The sequence below is a fragment of the Gymnoscopelus braueri genome (assembly GCF_963280865.1).
Source record: "Gymnoscopelus braueri genome assembly, chromosome: 1".
Lineage (NCBI taxonomy): Eukaryota > Metazoa > Chordata > Actinopteri > Myctophiformes > Myctophidae > Gymnoscopelus > Gymnoscopelus braueri.
In genome coordinates, this window is record NC_137603.1 from 3,309,532 (window position 1) to 3,329,450 (window position 19,919).

The 19,919-nt window shown below is 39.8% G+C and overlaps 2 protein-coding genes across 4 annotated transcripts in view; both read right to left on the reverse strand.

Annotated features, from left to right (window-relative positions):
* Positions 1 to 19,919, reverse strand: part of LOC308104776 (H-2 class II histocompatibility antigen, E-S beta chain-like) — a 202,072-nt gene that overhangs the window by 132,955 nt on the left and 49,198 nt on the right. The gene's annotated exons all lie outside the window — the stretch shown is intronic.
* LOC308104985 (H-2 class II histocompatibility antigen, E-S beta chain-like) lies at positions 7,274 to 18,418 on the reverse strand. 2 transcript variants are annotated; one of them, XM_080455620.1, is made up of 9 exons: positions 18,408 to 18,418; positions 18,121 to 18,204; positions 16,195 to 16,449; positions 14,421 to 14,693; positions 10,719 to 10,935; positions 9,471 to 9,538; positions 8,837 to 8,950; positions 8,345 to 8,401; positions 7,274 to 7,402 (listed from the first exon to the last, which is right to left on the reverse strand). In XM_080455620.1, the coding sequence occupies exons 2-8, from the start codon at positions 18,185 to 18,187 to the stop codon at positions 8,364 to 8,366; spliced, it is 1,032 nt and encodes a 343-aa protein (XP_080311746.1). In that variant the 5' UTR covers positions 18,188 to 18,204; positions 18,408 to 18,418; the 3' UTR covers positions 7,274 to 7,402; positions 8,345 to 8,363. The 2 variants fall into 2 exon arrangements, with proteins under 2 accessions (XP_080311746.1, XP_080311747.1); XM_080455621.1 differs by lacking the exons at positions 18,121 to 18,204; positions 18,408 to 18,418 and adding an exon at positions 17,348 to 17,390.

A 19,919-nucleotide genomic window follows, 5' to 3' on the forward strand; every position in this document is an offset into this window, starting at 1 on the left:
AGAGTAGAGAGGGGGGTCCTATACCCAGTGGTATAAAAAGTACTACATTGTTTTACTTAAGTAAAAGTATCGATACTGCAATGTACAGTAGCAATACTCTGTTACAAGTAAAAGTCCAGAATTAAACATTTTCTTGAGTAAAAGTATTGATACAAAACATTCAAAATGTACTTAAAGTATCAAAAGTAAAAGTACTCATTATGCAGAATGTCCCATTTCAAGTTTTCAAATGTATAAAAGTATTTTGAAAATAGCAGATCTACAAGCTCACAATGCGTTGCATCGCGACGCATTGTGAGCTTGTAGATCTGCTATTTTCAAATGGCCAAAATGTATATAGGGCTGAAGGGGTTAATGCATGTTTTGTAATATAATCTAAATCTACAAAGTAACTAGAAACTACATCTTTCCAAGCTTTTTACGAGATGTAGTAGAAGTAAAAGTAGTTGGAAAGTTGGAAATACCTTCGTAGCTGGTCTGACCCCAGCCGGAGGTCACGCAGGTCATGCCGGGGGTGAAGACGTTGTGTAACTGGTCAGACAGCGTGGGCAGGCAGACGGGGGACACGCTGGGACCCAGGCGGGCGGGCGTGGCCAGCTTGATCAGAGTGATGTCTAAAAGTGTTGCAACGCGCAACTCCGACAGTAGGCCGCAATCCGCGGCCTTCGGAGTAAGTTTCCATCCATGCAACACTCGTTCTGTGATAGCCACTACTGCTAGTAGCCACTACTGCTAGTAGCCACTACTGCTAGTAGCCACGGTATATTGTCTGGAAACAGATGAACTGGCCTATTGCTTCTATATTTCAGACGGAGATAAAGAAACAGACGAACATTGAAGAATCCTGGCTTGGCTTCCCTCTACTTGAAACCCCCAGTATTGGCACACATATTGTCTTAGTTATTTATTGTATTTTAATAGCACCTGCACTTTACTTTCGAATAAGTACTTGATGCACTATTGCTATTAATTTGCACATTGCTTTGGCCGCAGAAACCCCCGGTGTTGCACTTGAACTGGCCTAATTATAAATGATATTTACAACGCACTTTATCTAGCACCTGCACTTTACTTACGCAAAGTATTGTTGCCTTCTTGCTATTTATCTGCGCTCTGCTATCATTGTTACTTTCGCCCCATTTTTGCATTTTTGGATTGAATGTATTTTAGTTTAGTTTAGCGGCGCCATAGGAGGTTAGGGTTTATATTTTAGGATTGTTGTTTATTTTGTATTCTGGTTTTAAAGGCACAGAGGCCTCTTGTAACAGGGATAAATCAAATAAATGTATGTTCACCCTTTTTATCCATTGTGTCGACTTCAGTTTCCTCCTGGGTTTTAAGTTGTGTTGTTCTCCTAAAGTCTAAATACTTACCTAGTTATCTCGAACCTGTGAAAAGCCTGTTAAAGAAAAGAGAGTTAATCAAGGAGTTCTTAGGCTCCTTTAATCCAAACCTAAGTGGCGTAGTCTGCAAGTTAATCATTTTATTCCATTGGTATTTACAACAATTACGCACCCCGCACTTTAATGTGCAACTGATATTTTATTGTTGTAAACCAAATGTGAATAAGTTCAAAGGTGTCATTACTTAACCAGTAAATTGGCAAAGTTAAATGTGACTCAGTCGGCATTAGCTCACATAAGTAGTAACCTGGGGTTAGGTAAGTTATCTGGCAGCATTTTAAATTCTAGAATTATAGATTTCCTCACCGAGCACAATGTCTTAAGCAAAAGTCAGATTGGATTCCTCCCAAATTATATAACAGCTGAATGTTCACCACACACACACACACACACACACACACACACACACACACACACACACACACACACACACACACACACACACACACACACACACACACACACACACACACACACACACACACACACACACACACACACACACACACACACACACACACACACACACACACACACACACACACACACACACACACACACCAAAACAAAGGAACGATTCATACATGCTTTGTCGATTTCCAGAAAGCTTTCGACTCAGTCTGACATGAGGGTTTACTTTTTAAATGAATAGAAGGTGGTATAGGAGGAAAAGTCCTTTGAGGTAATTAAATCCATATGTAACCACCCTGGCCAAAATAGGGGTTACTAAAATCATAAATACTACTGATTACGCCAGTTGGATTTAAACCAACAAGCCAATTAAGGCTCAACATTAAAAGGAGGTTCGTTTAACAGAGCTTTGAAAACTGGGTAGGAGGCTCAGCAATGACACCATGACGCTGCAAAAGTTTTACATTTTATTCACATTAAATTATTAAAAAAAGATTATGCCACTGCAATACAACTGGTCAATAGAACACATCTCCCCAAGCATTGTCCAGAGCAGATAAGCCACAGCACACAAACAGGGAGTAATTAACTCATAGGTTAGTCGTTTCACTGCAAAAGAGCACACACACATATTAGTTCACTATGCTCACAGAAGGCATCAAATAGGAGTTCAAATGGACCATCATTATATAAATACAGTGGGTTTAAAACATACAACTACATACCATGTACACAAAACAATCTGACTGCATTAAATAGCTTAATACATTGACACACATTTCAAAACAACCTGACATTACGCGCACATAATAAAAACATCCTTACCACAGGGCGAGCAGAGTGGAGCGCACCTTAATGGCAGAATTCTGCCCCACAAGCTACACACTCCATTGTTAGCCCCATTTAAAAGTAGCAATAACTATAAATGAACTATTACATTTACCATGGGTCACACTCTGCCCGCCTGTGCAAAATCTGCAAACAAATCTGTTGTTGAATGACAACTTCCTGCTTTTAAAAGGACAACCAGACCATGATTGGACAGCAGTCGGATTGGTTCACCAATCATGATCCATCCTCAGCTCTACACACACACACACACACACACCACAGGGGGAATACGTCCACACGGCGTAGTGTCATCAGTGGGTCGTACCTAGGGGGGTGGAGTCGGCTTGGGGGAAAACACAGATTTCCCCCAGCTGGTATAGACCGAAGGATGTGGGGTTTTCAAACGCATATGCTGTAAAAGTATACCAATTTAAAAAGCAGGAGTCATGGCTTGCCAGATCACAGGCACAGAACCTTGTTGCCACTCGACAAGGAACGCTAGATTAGCAAATTAAACAAGAGTCCGATTGGAATGTTGTCCTGACTGGACAGAGGATCCAACACAACACAATGGCCCGAGGTTATCTGCTTTAATCGCCTGGTAAGAGACACTATTACATTTTCTATAGATATGATCAATTCAACTTATCATATTATCAAAAAGCAAAAGCCATTCATTCATCAATGATGTTTATAACACGTTTTAGTGAATTCCAAGTACAGGAGACATCGACGCCATTACAGTTTGGAAACGCAGTTCAACATGCAGCGATTTACACACAAAACAAGCCAAACCCGGCTATCCTCGTTTAAAACCTACAGAAAACACAATTGTTAATCTGGCAATGAACACGGAGCTAAAGCAGTGTGTAAATCCTGCATGATATTAAATGGCGCACTTCGCCAAATGATAATGGCGTCGGTACGTGCCGTTCCGTCTCTAAACTGTACTTCAAATTCCCTATAAACATTATTGATGACTTAATGGCTGTTGGGTTTTGATATTAGGGTAAGTTTAATTGATCATATCTTGTAATAGTGTCTCTACCAGGCGATTAAACACTGTGCATATGTAAACATGTTTTGTAACAAAGAGGGAGACGAGAGGTAAACAGAAGAGTCGTCCCAAAACACGCTCGCCCCTATTTTTCTCACCGACCAGCGGTTCTTGTATTTTTGTATTTGTTTTACAGAGGATAAGGTTTGAAATCAGGGTTAGGCATAGTTTTACTGAGGTTCAGTTTAGGAATAAGGTTATGTTTAGGCATAGTTTTACTGAGGTTACGTTTAGGAATACCAGGTGAATCCTCGCAGGTTTGCCCCAGGGCGACTGTGTTTTGGGGCGAGTGTTTTGCTATTCAGACGGAGATGTAAAGAGGGAAACAGATCTCCGATCTCAGTGGTGCTTGTGCTGAAACTTGACTCATGCAATAAGATATAAGGATAATCTGATAAACCACATGAACCCCAGCTTACGTATTCTGGGGGGAACATAAACCAAACATTGACAATCTAGCTCACAGTTACAACGCGTCGCGTTCCGACGCGCTGTGAGCTCATAGATTGGCAATGTTTGGTCTTTTTAGTCACATATATCTTAATAATAAGTCAACTTTTCCGAGGGCGAGTGGACGATTGTGTTCCAGCTGTCCTTCTGATGGATTTTTCTTGGCTGACAATGTTTCTATCGTCCATTAAATAGCTCTGAAAGTGATCCAAACGATCGTGTATGATGTAACTCTATGAGGCAGATCGTTCCGTTTTCCCCCAAGCTAAAATCGAATGGGGCGTTCCTGGGCGTTCCCGTCTATCTCCGTGTGTATCTATAAGACAACATTAACTCCACCCGGTTACACATATATGAAAATAAAAAGAAATTGCCTGTCAAAATTGGAGATGAACATACAGACTTCTTCCCACAAGGCAGAGGGGTGAAGCAAGGCTGTTTTGTGCAGGTGATCAGGTCATACTGTATCCTACTAGAGAAGGTCTTCAGCAAAGCTTGGACATTCTTCATCAGTACTGTCAGACCTGGGCCCTGACAGTGAATATGAAGAAGACCAAAATGTTGACCTTCCAAAAATTATCACGGTTACAGAGAAATTACTCAACATTCAAACTCGGTGGGAGCCAAATAGAACAAACAAACTTCTATACGTATTTGGCTTCCAAAGGAAACTTCTGTTCAGCTGTGAAGGAACTCAAAGAGAAGGCAAAAAGGGCTTTCTATGCCATCAAGTGTTCAGTTCAAATCCAATTTCCGATCAGGACATGGCTCAAAATATTTAATTCGGTTATAGAATCCATAGCACTGTATGGCAGTGAGGTATGGGGCCCTTTATTAGAAAGTGATTGGTCAAAATTGGACAAAAATCCAGTTGAGATCCTGCACGCAGAGTTCTGCAAAACTATTATCCTGGTATAAAGAAAAAGCACAAACTCTGCATGCAGGGCTGAATTAGGCCAATATCCTTTACTTCTTAATATACAAAAAATATCTATTAAATTCTGGAGCCATATTAAAAAGAGTGACCCCGCCTGTTACCATTATAAAGCCCTTGCCTGCCAAGAGTTGAACATAGAAAGGAGCCTCAGTCAACTGGTCCTAAAACTAGCTGACCTTTCACCTTCTGACATCACAAACCACAGCCAGCCTCAGTGCAGCTTCACTATCACTCAGATGATTAGACCTAACCACATTATAACTAAAGATTAGATCTGACCACATTATAACTAAAGATTAGACCTAACCACATTATAACTAAAGATTAGATCTGACCACATTATAACTAAAGATTAGACCTAACCACATTATAACTAGAGATAGACCTAACCACATTATAAATAAAGATTAGACCTAACCACATTATAACTAAAGATTAGACCTAACCACATTATAACTAAAGATTAGACCTAACCACATTATAACTAAAGATTAGACCTAACCACATTATAACTAAAGATTAGACCTAACCACATTATAACTGAAGATTAGACCTAACCACATTATAACTAAAGAAAAAGATAAATACGTCACTTATTGGAATGAACTTACACAATCACAACACAAAGTAGAAACATATTTGGCCCTAAACAGACGGTATACTGTGTGCACACTACCTAAGCACAGTAACTGATAAAAAATCTGAGAAAGACATTGACAATGTACAGGAAACAGATGTACAGATAGAGAGACAGATACCGACCCCTACTTGACATATAAGATATAAATGAACAGTAGTGTTACGACCTTGTAAGGTCTAGAGGCTATAAAGAGGTAAATATATATATAAAGAGGTAAAAAATATCACAAGCCAGAGGAACGGAAAGAGTTTACAATTTATTAATAGGATCAAACTTAAATTTACAATGGATTATTAAACAGATTAGTGAAAGCACAAAACTTCAGGGTGGCCAAAGCCAAACTACTCCAACCCTACCTGAAAAACTACACCAAAACAAGGGTTACAGTCTAGGCCGTCGGTTCTCAAAGTGGGGTCCGGGGACCCCCAGGGGTCCTTGGAGGGGTTCCAGGGGGTCCCCAGCAAAATGTGTTAATATAGCATCACAATCATTTTAAATCACTTCAACCTTTTATACTTTGGTTATTCAAAAATAGCAGATCTACAAGCTTGCCATGAAAAAGTTTGAGAACCACTAGTCTAGGCTCCCTAACTAAACAAAACCGGCTCAAAACGGGGAACAAAACAAATGGCGGCACACCCCTACCAAGCTTCCCTTCTCTAGTACACTCAGGTGAAGGTTTGGAACATAGTGAAGTGAAGTTTCCGATCTAATAAGTGTCTGTACTTTAAACACACACAGTATTAAAGTTACCCAGTGAGCCATAGTCGTTTTTTAGACGTCCGGTTTTTTTAAAGACCTAAATTAGCTGGTCTAGATTCGGTCTATATCTAGACCAAATCTAGCCGAAAGTGAAGTGAAGTTTCCTATCTAATAAGTGTCTGTACTTTAAACACACAGTATTAAAGTTACCTTTACGCACTAAACAGAAAAAGGTATGGCACACAGCCTATATAGACCTACAGTAGTAAACACCAACTAACAGAAAGGGTTCAGCACATGGAGGTGACTGAGGGTAAACAGGACTGAAAAGGAGCTTCTCCCAGGCTTTTATGCTGGCTGGGCTGATTGAGGATGAAGCCCAGGTGTGTCTCCAGACACCACGCCACTCCTCCAATCTCCACTCCACCCTCCAGTTACCAAACGGGGCACTGAGAACACTCAGAGGGTTAAAAAACACAATATGAGGCCACACAGGGCCGTAACACATGTCATCAGTGTTTCACATTCATTTCATAGACTGTGGTGGCCCACCGTTGTCTAATTTGGGTGGACCCATCACCCCAGATCACCCTAGAAGGTCTAGGTCCACCCATAACCCCGGACCAGCCTATAGGGTCCAGGTCCACCCATCACAGGGAAACAGTGATGTCATAATGATCTTAACACATTCATTATCACACATTATAAATGATTACATAATAAATGAACAGGTTCAACCGGTCGAAACACCGGGAAAAGACAGAGTCTGCACACTAATTCTCGTTAGCCTTGGCTAGCTAATTAGCGTTTTTAATTGTGTAAAGGACACATTTGTGAAAAAGGTGGATGATGTCATCATTTTGCTGCTGTTATTAGTATTTAAAAGCTGAATGGACACACATGTATTTACTCCTCTCTCCACCAGGGGGCAGCGATGACTCTCTGCTTCTCTGAAAACACACCCAGGTGTTCTGTGAAAAGACAATAAACCAATAAGAATCAGAATGTATTAACTGTGTGAACATGTTAACACTTTAGAATAACCTTCCCTTATAAAATTAAATGAATCATTCCCAAATGATTAGTTAATGTGTTATTCATAACTTGTTAAATGTGTGTTAATGGTTAATGCTTTAACAATTATTCATAAAACTATGCTATTAATAGTTAATAGATCATGAACAAGTTATTAGTAGGCCTAAACTACTTAAAAACCTAACCTCCCACCACCTTCCCTGCAACTACAGTAACCATCAAAGTAGAAACAACTCAGTCCATTCAAACAACATTTGACCAATACTTTGTCAATAGTGTATCTTAGTAGGAAGGGCAGCTCAGTTGGTAGAACACTCTCCTTTGGACCACAAGGTTCTGTCTTTGATCCTGCTAGTGATGGAATGATCAGTGTTTTCAATGAACTGAATCATTGGGTTCAGTTCACTGAAATGTTGTGTTCAATGTACTGAATCATTGGTACAGTTCACTGAAATGCTGTGTTCAAATGATTGGTTCAGAGTTTGGCTGCATTGTGTTGTCTCTTCACTTCATAACTGAGTCACCTGAACGTCCTCTCAGGCTATGGGATCTAAACTCCTGCGTCATGTAAAACATGTTTATATTTGATTGATGATGAATGGTCCAAACTACACAGTTCACCAAGAGCACCCCCCCCCATCTGACCACATTGACATCAGTGTTGTCTGATACAACAAATCATTTGATTATTACATTTGATTGATTCATTATTATAAGAAATTAAGCAGAAGACACATGATAATGTGAATTCACGCGACCGGGATGGTTTACCAGGATAGTTGTTTTGTGTATGTTTTCTAGTTTTATACACTTTTATACACTAAAACTGTATGAATGTATATTTAAAAAGGTTTAGTAAAAAGAAAGAGGAAGTGAACCTGGGCGTGTGGGAGGAGTCTAAAGATCGTCATTGGCTGTCGGCACCAGAATACGACCTGATAGAACAAGAAGAGAGACAGTTAAAACAGACACACAAATAAATCCTATGTACTGTATTGTGTGTATTTCTCCATAAAATGCATAAATGTACACACAACACAATAACACAACAACATTAGGGTTCAGTCATCAGGGTCACATGTTATATCAGAACTAATGTGAACATTTGACTCTTATTTAAGACTAAATGTGACAACATAGAACACACTTTGACCTCTAACTAGGTCGTCTAAACTGGTCTAAACTAGTTAAGGTTCTAAACCAATATGAACCAGTTCAGGTTGTGGCTTTACATTATGTGTTTATTTGTTTGTTTGTTTGCATTTATGTAAGGGTTCCACATGTCATGTGATCCTCTGTTGATCTGACCTCATTTCTTCCACTGGTAGTAGATTAATTAATGAAACATGTTAATTAAACATGCTAATCACCTTGTTTCTTCCACTGGTAGTAGATGAATCCAGACAGGAACAAGACCAGACCCAGAACCAGACCTGATGCTCCCATGGCCACCTTGTTCTTCACTGACTCTGGCATGGAGTCATCTGACAATACAAATATTATATTAATTATATTATATTATATTATATTATATTATATCAATGATATGATATGATATGATATGATATGATATGATATGATATGATATGATATTATATTATATTATATTATAAATTCTATAAATGTCTTTATACCTGCAGCCATTAGTAAACAAAGATGATGTACCTGATCTAGACAAGACACTTAAGCTCTCAGTAGGTGAGGCTCCTGTCATGACCTTCTTATTAGAATGGTTACTTTTTTAGGATGTTTTAATGTATTTGTATTGATTTTTATTTCTGGTGTCTGTATTATTATTGTGTCTTGTTTTTAATTGGATTGCTGTGTTTCCTTTCTGCAAAACAAATGTACCTTCAGGTACAAAAAGAGAAGAATCTTTGAACCCTTAAAACAGAGTGCAGTGTAACACATTACAGTAGATTACAGTAGAATACAGTAGATTACAGTAAAATATAGTAGAATGCAGTAGAATACAGTAGAATATAGTAGAATGCAGTAACTGACCCCAGTCCATCTTGATAGGCGCGGTCAGGCTGGGATGTTCCACCATGCATGTGATCTTCTCTCCTGATCTGTGACACACACACACACACACACACACACACACACACACACACACACACACACACACACACACACACACACACACACACACACACACACACACACACACACACACACACACACACACACACACACACACACACACACACACACACACACATTTTTCTGCTGATGATCCTCTTCAAAAAGCACAGCATGTTTTCTATCTGATGAGGATGATCAGTACCTACGCACAGGTGCCCCCTCTGCACCACGGTGCAGGGGGGGGGGGGACACAACGGTGCAGAGGGGGCACCACGGTGCCGAGGGGGCACCCAAAATGAGCCATGCCGCTCATCATAATAACTAAACGATGAACTATTATATTTAAATGTAAGATTAAAAACACAACTACAATTAGGCACCATATCACTAGACCGTTATAGGCAATAAGATAAGCTTCTACTGATATTTTCTCCACCTAAAATAAATAATCATGACGTGCGTGCGTCCTCAAGTTGAATGTGTGTCCATGTGGATCTGCTCAGAGCTGAAGCGGCCCCTCCTCCCCGCCCGGTCTGGCAGTGAGTGAGCAGCTGTTAATTAGCACTAACATTAGGACAGATTGTGAAAATAGCCGATCTACACACTGAAACGCGTCGCGCTTCAACACATTGATCCGTTGATCTTTGCTATTATTTAGTTTTTTGGAGAAAAAAAAAAGGTTTGACTATTTTTGTGTAGGAGCGTGAATGCCCCGCTGGGCTCTCCTCCGCTCTAGTGTTTATTGTGTATTCCACTATTCCCTCCCCATTGCAGAAAAAATAGGAAGGCAAGAGGCAGAAGAAACTTGGCAACGAGATATGCACGTTATAGCGTATTCCTGTGTGTGTATTCATGTATAGAACACTCGCTTGCGGGTCTCTGTGTGCATTCGTCATGCTTGCACGACGACGAGCTTGCTGCGTAGTTGTGTCTGGAGTAGACTTGTGATAAACACGGGACTCGGGAGGAATCGTGCGTGTGTGTGTGTGTGTGTGTGTGTGTGTGTGTGTGTGTGTGTGTGTGTGTGTGTGACTTAATATTAGCCTACCAATTAATGGGCAATTTTCAGCAAGTGAGTAACACTTGTTTTATTTTTTAAAGAATATATGTATAGGTGTCTATTAGGTGTGTATTTCTATGTATAGGTGTCTGTTAGGTGTGTACCTGGGTGTGTACTCCAGGTAGGAGTGGTACTGGTAGTACCAGTCTCCATCAGACAGCTCGTCAGTAGAGGAGAGACCAGAGGTCAAAGGTTCTCGACCTATCCACCAGGTCACCAGGATCACTTTAGGATAGAAGTCGTAGCTGCTGCACCTCAGCATGTGAGTGTGTTCACCACGACGAGGGGGAGTCTCTGACTTCAGACTCACTTTGGGCTCCACTGGATAAATAAGATTATTATTATTATTATTATTATTATTATTATTATTATTATTATTATTATTATTATTATTATTATTATTATTATTATTATTATTATTATTATATAACCGTCATAGGAAGTAGGAACATGTTATTATCATTAATAATTGTATATCATCCAAATGATCCAGAAAGCTGAAACACACTTGTTCTTCAACTAGCCAAAATGTTCACATTTCCCAGCTCTCCCCCGTTCTCCTCTCCCTCCATTGACCCTCCAGTTGCTGCCCTCACAGAGTACAAAACACTGATGTTGGCCTACAAACCAACCAAAGGTATAACACCTCCATATACCTGATCCAACCCTATACAACCTCTCCACCCCTGTCCTAGACTCTTCTCCTTTCCCTAAAACACCCTGGACAACGCTCCTCATGTCCTAGACTCTTCTCTCTTCTCTAAAACACCCTGAACAACGCTCCTCATGTCCCAGACTCTTCTCCCTTCTCTAAAACACCCTGAACAACGCTCCAAACGTCCTAGACTCTTCTCCCTTCTCTAAAACACCCTGGACAACGCTCCACACGTCCTGACCTAGACTCTTCTCTCTTCTCTAAAACACCCTGAACAACGCTCCTCATGTCCCAGACTCTTCTCCCTTCTCTAAAACACCCTGAACAACGCTCCAAACGTCCTAGATTCAATTCAATTCAATCTTTATTTCAGACTCAGGGTCCATATAGCAAAACATGACAATCACACAGTAAAAGCAATAAAATAATAAAAAGAAATAAAAAAAACACATAAAAACAGTCCAACTACAGCTTTTCAAAGTCCGTAGAGGCTGTTACGCCAATGTCTCCATATCGTGGAAGAGTACCGAGTAGAACTTTTGACAGGGTTAATTAAAATCTTAATAACATGATTGTCAGACTTTTCAAGACGACATATGAATTTGTACATTAAATTTCTTAACAGGGCTTGACAGGTAGGTACCCCCAGGTTTACAAACAGCTGGCTGGCACTGTGCCATCTTGGTACCCTCACCAGCAACCGTAGAGCATCATTATATGCTACTTTTAGTTTTCGCATGCTGCTAGCTTTGTAGTTACTCCATAAGTGAGCCGTATACAATGGTGTACAGAATGCTTTAAAGAGTGATACCTTGACATGTACAGAGCATTTGTGAAATTTCCGCATTAGTATGTTTGCCTGGGCATACAATTTGCATCTTTGTCTATGGATGTCTTTGTCATCAGAGAGATCATCGGATATACAGTGTCCTAGGTACTTAATCTCACTGCACACAAGTAGTATGTTGCTACTGAGAATAAAATTAGGAAATACTGCCTTTTTATCATCTTTACTTCGCACAATCATGATGCTACTCTTCTTGGCATTATATTTAATATTAAAATCAATGCCAAACTGGGAGCAAACCCTGAGAAGCTGTTGTAAGCCTGCACTGTACGGGGAAAAGATAATTAAATCATCTGCATACATAAGGTGGTTGACTACAGAGTCACCTATGACACATCCAGTTTTACACTGGTTCAGTTTCCTAGACAGCCCATCCATGTATAAATTAAATAATAGAGGAGATAAAATCCCCCCTTGCTTAACACCATTACCAACATAGAAATGTTCGGACACAGTATTTCCCCACTTCACCTGCATAGTCTGATGTGCATACCAAAAGGCTAGTATCCTTATAATGTACTTGGGTACCCCTCTTTGGCACATTTTGTCAAATAACTTGAAATGATTCAACCGGTCAAATGCCCTAGAAGCATCAATAAAACACAGAAACATGGTGGAATTCTGGCTTCTATATTTTGCAATAATGTCCTTTAAAGCAAAAATACACATATCAGTGCCATGTTTCCTTTTAAATCCAAACTGGTTGTCAGCTGTGGTAATATACCTATCCAGTCTGTCCAACAGGATTTTCTCCAATACTTTGGAGAGTATACTAGCTAAAGCAATGGGTCTGTAATTATCAATGCTATTTATTTTCCCAGCTTTGTCCTTAATAACTGGCACAAGTAGTACCGCTAACATGGAATCTGGTAAGATACCATGGTTAAGGAAACCAGTAATACATAGAGCAAGCATAGGAGCAAGCTTCAGACTGGCATAGACTCTAGACTCTTCTCCCTTCTCTAAAACACCCTGAACAACGCTCCACACGTCCTAGACTCTTCTCCTTTCTCTTAAACACCCTGGACAACGCTCCACACGTCCTAGACTCTTCTCTCTTCTCTAAAACACCCTGAACAACGCTCCACACGTCCTAGACTCTTCTCCCTTCTCTAAAACACCCTGGACAACGCTCCACACGTCCTAGACTCTTCTCCCTTCTCTAAAACACCCTGGACAACGCTCCACACGTCCCAGACTCTTCTCCCTTCTCTAAAACACCATGGACAACGCTCCTCATGTCCTAGACTCTTCTCCCTTCTCTAAAACACCCTGGACAACGCTCCTCATGTCCTAGACTCTTCTCTCTTCTTGACCTAGCCTTGACGACCTTGCAGTCTTATTCAAAGGTTAAAATGTAATTTAGATCATTTAGATAGCATATTATGTAGACAGATGCCAGGTTCAACCTGGCGTCCTATAATTTGGATAGTTTCAATGTACATATTATTTATTTGTTTGATATTATACTGTTTAGACTGATGATAGGTTATTGGTTTACATATGATCCTAGATTACTATTTCTATGCATTTGATGTATTACCTCATGTTTTCCTTGCTTACTGTAAATCACTCTGGATTAAGAGCGTCTGATAAATGCCTACATTGTAAATTGTAACTGTAAATGTCAGTGTTTGGCCACCAGATGGCACCAGAGTACTGTAGATTCTACAATAGTCTACAGTTTTCTACAACGTAGAATGCATTTATATAATATAATCTAAACATATTAAATAATTCACAGTTACACAGTGCTTTACATAAACAACAATAAACCAAGCAATATCATTGTATGAAAAAGATATTGCTTAATAAACAAACAAAACAATACACATAATCCTGTAAAATATTGTGATTAAAAACATACAAAACAAACTAGTTAAGACAATAATTAAAATATAAAATCAGGTGGTGAAATGAAGTGTATAGAGGTGTGTTTTAGCCTGCATGGTTCTTTTTAACGATAATTTAAAAACATCAATCCTGGTGTCTTTGTTTTAGGCAGGTCATTATATGTAGGTGAAAACGCTCATAGCCTATAGATCTATGTTTCATTTATACTACTGTACAATGGTGACACCACATGTTGTGAGCTTGTAGATCTGCTATTTCCACTGTGTGACAGCCTGTTAAAGTATAAATCAAGAGGATCTGAAATGTTTCTCAGCAGATAAAGAAATATGTAATAAAAATTATGATATGATCAATATTAACACCATTAATCATCTCTGAATAGAATCATGTGATTTCATGTTATAGTTTATGAGGTGATGAGTGTTGAGTGCTGCTCTGAGATCAGCTCACCTCTCTTGTTCAGAACAGAGGAGTAGTCGATCTCAATGTTGTGTTTGCAGAATCCCTCTCGGTTTGCTCTCATCAAAGCCAGTGCTCCAGGATCTTTATTGCTGAGCTCTGCGTTCTTCACACCAAACTCAGTGTATCCAACCCACTGACCTACTCTACTGTCCCACCTGAGGATCTCATCACCATCGAAATTCATTGAGTATATGAACTGTATGTCCTTCAGCTCACTGGAGTTAAACACACAGCGGGCAGCCCCATAGTACACATATCCATCTGGAAGTAGTCGACAATGAAAAATGTCATTAATGTTCAGTTTTATTCATCTGTATAATATCAACACTAGGCTAACTGCCCCCCATCAGCCAAATATGTCTCTACATAAAGTCTACAATAGGTTCAGGATGTGAAATCTGGCATTAAAATGTTTTAGGTTTTGTTTCTCTATATGTGTCTAGTTGTCTAGTGCGGCTGAGTTAACAAGGACTTGTCTGTCTGTCTGTCTGTCTGTCTGTCTGTCTGTGTGACCCCGTCCGCCCGTCTGTCCGTCTGTCTGTCTGTCTGTCTGTCTGTCTGTCTGTCTGTCTGTCTGTCTGTCTGTCTGTCTGTCTGACCCCGTCCGCCCGTCCGTCCGTCTGTCTGTCTGTCTGTCTGTCTGTCTGTCCGTCCAGCTGCTGGATTCTAATGTTGACCGGGCATAAACTGTACCCCCCCCCCCCCCCCCCTCGCCCCCACCTGTGTTGCGGACCACATGCGTGCGCGACTCATGCGCAAATGTTTTGTATTAATTAATTAATTAATTAATTAACCGACCATAAAACAACATTAACAACACACTCTACCATCCTTCAGTGGTGGAAGAAGTACTCAAATGTTTTACTTAAGCTAAAGTGTCTGTCTGTCTGTCTGTCTGTCTGTCTGTCTGTCTGTCTGTCTGTCAGTCAGACCCCATCATGTATTTCCAGGATAACAGAGATAACACTTGCAAAAAGGTTGTTATTTTGAGAGCAAAATGCCTCACAATATGAATACATTCTGATATGTTTTACTTTGATGGTAACTGTTGTATAATCGTATTATCTTGGATTTTGACATAATTCATGTCTTTATATTGAAAATCCAAATAAATAAGTAAAGGTGTATGTGTGTGTGTGTGTGTGTGTGTGTGTGTGTGTGTGTGTGTGTGTGTGTGTGTGTGTGTGTGTGTGTGTGTGTGTGTTCAACCGTTTTAGTTAATAACTATTGTGTTAATAGCAGTGGTGGAAAAAGTACTCAAATGTTTTACTTAAGTAAAAGTATCAATACTGCAATGTTGAAGTACTCTGTTACAAGTAAAAGTCCGGAATTCAAAATTTACTTGAGTAAAAGTACAAAAGTATTGGCATCAAAATGTACTTAAAGTACCAAAATTAAAAGTACTAAAATGTTTGAAAATAGCAGATCTACAAGCTCACAACACGTCGCGATGCGACGCGTTGTGAGCTTGTAGATCTGCTATTTTCAAATAGCCTACAGTAGTTATAAAATAGCACTAAAGTGGTTCATGTGTGTTTTATAATATAATAATTTATATCTGAAAAGTAACTAAAGTTTTCAAATAATTGTAGTGGAGTAAAAGTACAATATTTGCCTCTCAGATGTAGTGGAGTAGAAGTAAAAGTATTGGACATTGGAAATACTCAAGTAAAGTACAAATACCTCAACATTGTACTTAAGTACAGTACTTAAGTAAATGTACTTAGTTACTTTACACCACTGGTTAATAGTATTCATGTACCTTTCACTGGTGGTTTCTTCAAGGCAGTGCGAACGGTGTCCAGCTGGGCTTTGCAGAGCGCCTGATCACCCCAAGCTCTTTCATAAGCTCCTGTGAAGGTGATATGATCTACAAACGGAGGCTGAGGCTCCACCGCCTTCCCTTTGTTGAAGTCTGCGTACACCAACACTTCACCATCCAGTCCTATCATCCACTCTTTATATGAGTCTTTAACTGTGTCTGAACAGCTAAAGACTGTAATCTGCTCATGGAACACTGGAAATAAAACAAAGATGACGTTAAACAACAAACTTCTTCACAGTGACAATAACACATAATCATCATGTTAAACAATCATGTTTGGTTCTTATATGAAGTGAAAGGTTGGATATTAAAAGTAGCTTCCTGTCAAACGTTTTATTCACACTGATTCAATATTGTATATACAGGTAGCAGGGCCGATGACAGGATTCTTGGGTGGGGGGACAAGTTTTTCGAAAGTGGGCCCCCCCCATGCTTGCGCGCGCGTGCATGGGGCGCGTCCTCGCGCGATTTTTTTTTTCGGTTTTAATTCAGTTATTTATTAATTTCTTCTTATTATTTTCGGGGTTTTCTCGGTTTTTGAATTAATTTATTATAATTTTTGACCTCAAAACATTAAGTCGGGTGTCTTTGCGCGATTTCACGTTGGCCACTTTAGCCTCAAGCCAATATATAGTCAGTTCTGTTCATAACCAGTGGTGGAAAAAGTATTCACTTTTTTACTTAAGTAAAAGTATGAATAATGCAATGTAGAAATACTCCCTTACAAGTAAAAGTCAATTAAAAATGAATTTCAGTAAAGGTACAAAAGTATTGGTATAAAAATGTACTTTGAGTACCAAAAGTAAAAGTACTCCAGTCCTTGTGAGTACTTTTACAGGGCTATTTTCAAATGGCCGAAATGTAGCCTATATAGGGCTGAGATCTACAGCTCACAGAGATCTACAAGCTCACAGAGCTTGCAGATCTGCTATTTTCAAAAGGTTTTTATACATTTGAAAACATGAATTGGGACATTCTGCATAATGAGTACTTTTACTTTTGATACGAGATTACGAGTCCATTTTATACTGTTGCACTTTTACTCATAGGCACTGCAGCCACTTCTGCACATTAAACATTCTGCACTCACAATAGCTGTCCCTCCAACGTCCAAACATCTCCTAAATGCATCATTTCTAGTTGAAAACATGCTGTTTTCTGTCTCATCATAAATCCACACAATGTTTTGTTTACTTTTCTCCCCGTGACTTGTAACTTCTAGTGTTGCCATATTCTGTGAGAGCAATAAGCAAGCCGGTCTATGAATATTACATGTTTATGAATTGAATACCAAGGACCTCAATGGAAACAAGACCACAAGGACTTTTTTGGACGGACCTTTTAAAATATTCAATCAATCAATCAATCCTGTAAGCGCAAATTTTTGCTTTTTTCATAGATTTGACCCGGCAACCCCCTTCTCTCTCTCTCTCTCTCTCTCTGATCAGATGCGCAGCAGCGCACACACACACACAGTCACGTCGCGACGCACGCAGCGTGCATTTCCACCAGTCCACCACCACACAAATATAAATTAATATGTGAAGAAGTTTGCGATGTCTCTGCCGGCGGGGCCCCCCCGCCTGAGGCCCCTTTAGCCCCGCCTGTCAGTGGGCCTGACAGGTAGTAAAAGGAGTGTGTGTGTGTGTGTGTGTGTGTGTGTGTGTGTGTGTGTGTGTGTGTGTGTGTGTGTGTGTGTGTGTGTGCGTGCGTGTGTGTGTGTATGTGTGTGTGAGTGCGTGCGTGCGTGCGTGCGTGCGCATGTCATTTGTTTGTATTGTGCATTGTTCATATTTGGTTTTATATAATAACAGTAGATATAAATGTATATATTATATAATAACATAAATATAATGTACTTACTCCCTGGGATCGCTTTGACATGAAGTACAGAGGAGAGGATGAGGAGGATGGCTGTAATCTTCATCATCACTGATCAAAACTGAACTGAATTCAATAGATGAGAATAAACAGATGAGAATAAACAGATGAGAATAAACAGATGAGAATAAACAGATGAGAATAAACAGATCAGAATAAACAGATGAGAATAAACAGATCAGAATAAACAGATCAGAATAAACAGATGAGAATAAACAGATGAGAATAAACAGATGAGAATAAACAGATCAGAATAAACAGATGTTTACTGAAAGAGAAGTTCTGGAGTCTGAAAGAGAATGAAGGAGGACTCGTTCTTTAGTTCAGAAGAATCAGCCAATCAGATTAAAGATAAGATGTTACATCATCTGTTTCCAGAAAGACGACAGTCTGTATTATTGCACATAATCATATATGGTATATAGCTGCTGCTTATGCACCTTATGTCTCCTCATGTACATACTGTACCTTATGCACCTTATGTCTAACCTCATGTACCTTATGCACCTTATGTCTAACCTCATGTACATACTGTACCTTATGCACCTTATGTCTAACCTCATGTACCTTATGCACCTTATGTCTCCTCATGTACATACTGTACCTTATGCACCTTATGTCTCCTCATGTACATACTGTACCTTATGCACCTTATGTCTAACCTCATGTACATACTGTACCTTATGCACCTTATGTCTCCTCATGTACATACTGTACCTTATGCACCTTATGTCTCCTCATGTACATACTGTACCTTATGCACCTTATGTCTCCTCATGTACATACTGTACCTTATGCACCTTATGTCTCCTCATGTACATACAGTACCTTATGCACCTTATGTCTAACTTCATGTACATACTGTACCTTATGTCTAACCTCATGTACATACTGTACCTTATGCACCTTATGTCTCCTCATGTACGTACTGTACCTTATGTCTCCTCATGTACATACTGTACCTTATGCACCTTATGTCTCCTCATGTACATACTGTACCTTATGCACCTTATGTCTCCTCATGTACATACAGTATGTAAATATCTTTGTTTAATTCATCTTTTATTCTCTCCTTGCCCCCCCGTCCCCCGTCTTCTTTTCTTTCTCTTTCTGAAAATAGCTAAAACGATGGAGCTGCACAAAAAAAAATCCACCCACTGGTTTGGTATGTTCATCTTTTATTCTAACTCGTAGCCTGACTAAACAAACTGATTCACATTATGTGGGGAACAAAAACAATGCGACACCAACCGGAACCAACCACCAGAACACGATCCCCCTCCCCCTTTTTCTAAACCGGATCACAGGGCTCAGTTTTAGAATGAATACCAGGCTTTCCTCCAACCTGCTCATCAGAAGCAGTTAGGGGTTCAGTGCCTTGCTCAAGGACACTTCAACATGAAGCCAGGAGGAGTCAGGAATCAAACCGGGAACCTCTGTAAACTGAACTCACAGACGCTCCTCTAATCCAAGCCTCATTACATCTCACTGATGGTGTGTGTGTGTGTGTGTGTGTGTGTGTGTGTGTGTGTGTGTGTGTGTGTGTGTGTGTGTGTGTGTGTGTGTTCAGCGTTGCTGGTAAAATGCTGTTCATGTTCATTAAACATCAATCCAAGCCTCATTACATCTCACTGCTGAAACCATCTAATGTCTTTAAAAACACACTGGTCATGTGATCAAAGTGTCACATGAGAGGTGTGTGCGTGTGCGTGTGCGTGTGCGTGTGTGTGTGTGTGTGTGTGTGCGTGTGCGTGCGTGCGGTTGAACTCAAACTTGAATTT

Excerpts from the sequence above, each read along its gene's own strand:
- LOC308104985 (XM_080455620.1), bottom strand. The coding sequence starts at position 18,187 with ATGATGAAGATTACAGCCATCCTCCTCATCCTCTCCTCTGTACTTCAT. Across the intron at positions 9,539-10,718 it reads TACCTGGAGTACACACCCAG|ATCAGGAGAGAAGATCACAT; the intron begins GTACACACCTAA and ends TGTGTGTCACAG. Across the intron at positions 8,402-8,836 it reads CTACCAGTGGAAGAAACAAG|GTCGTATTCTGGTGCCGACA; the intron begins GTGATTAGCATG and ends TTGTTCTATCAG.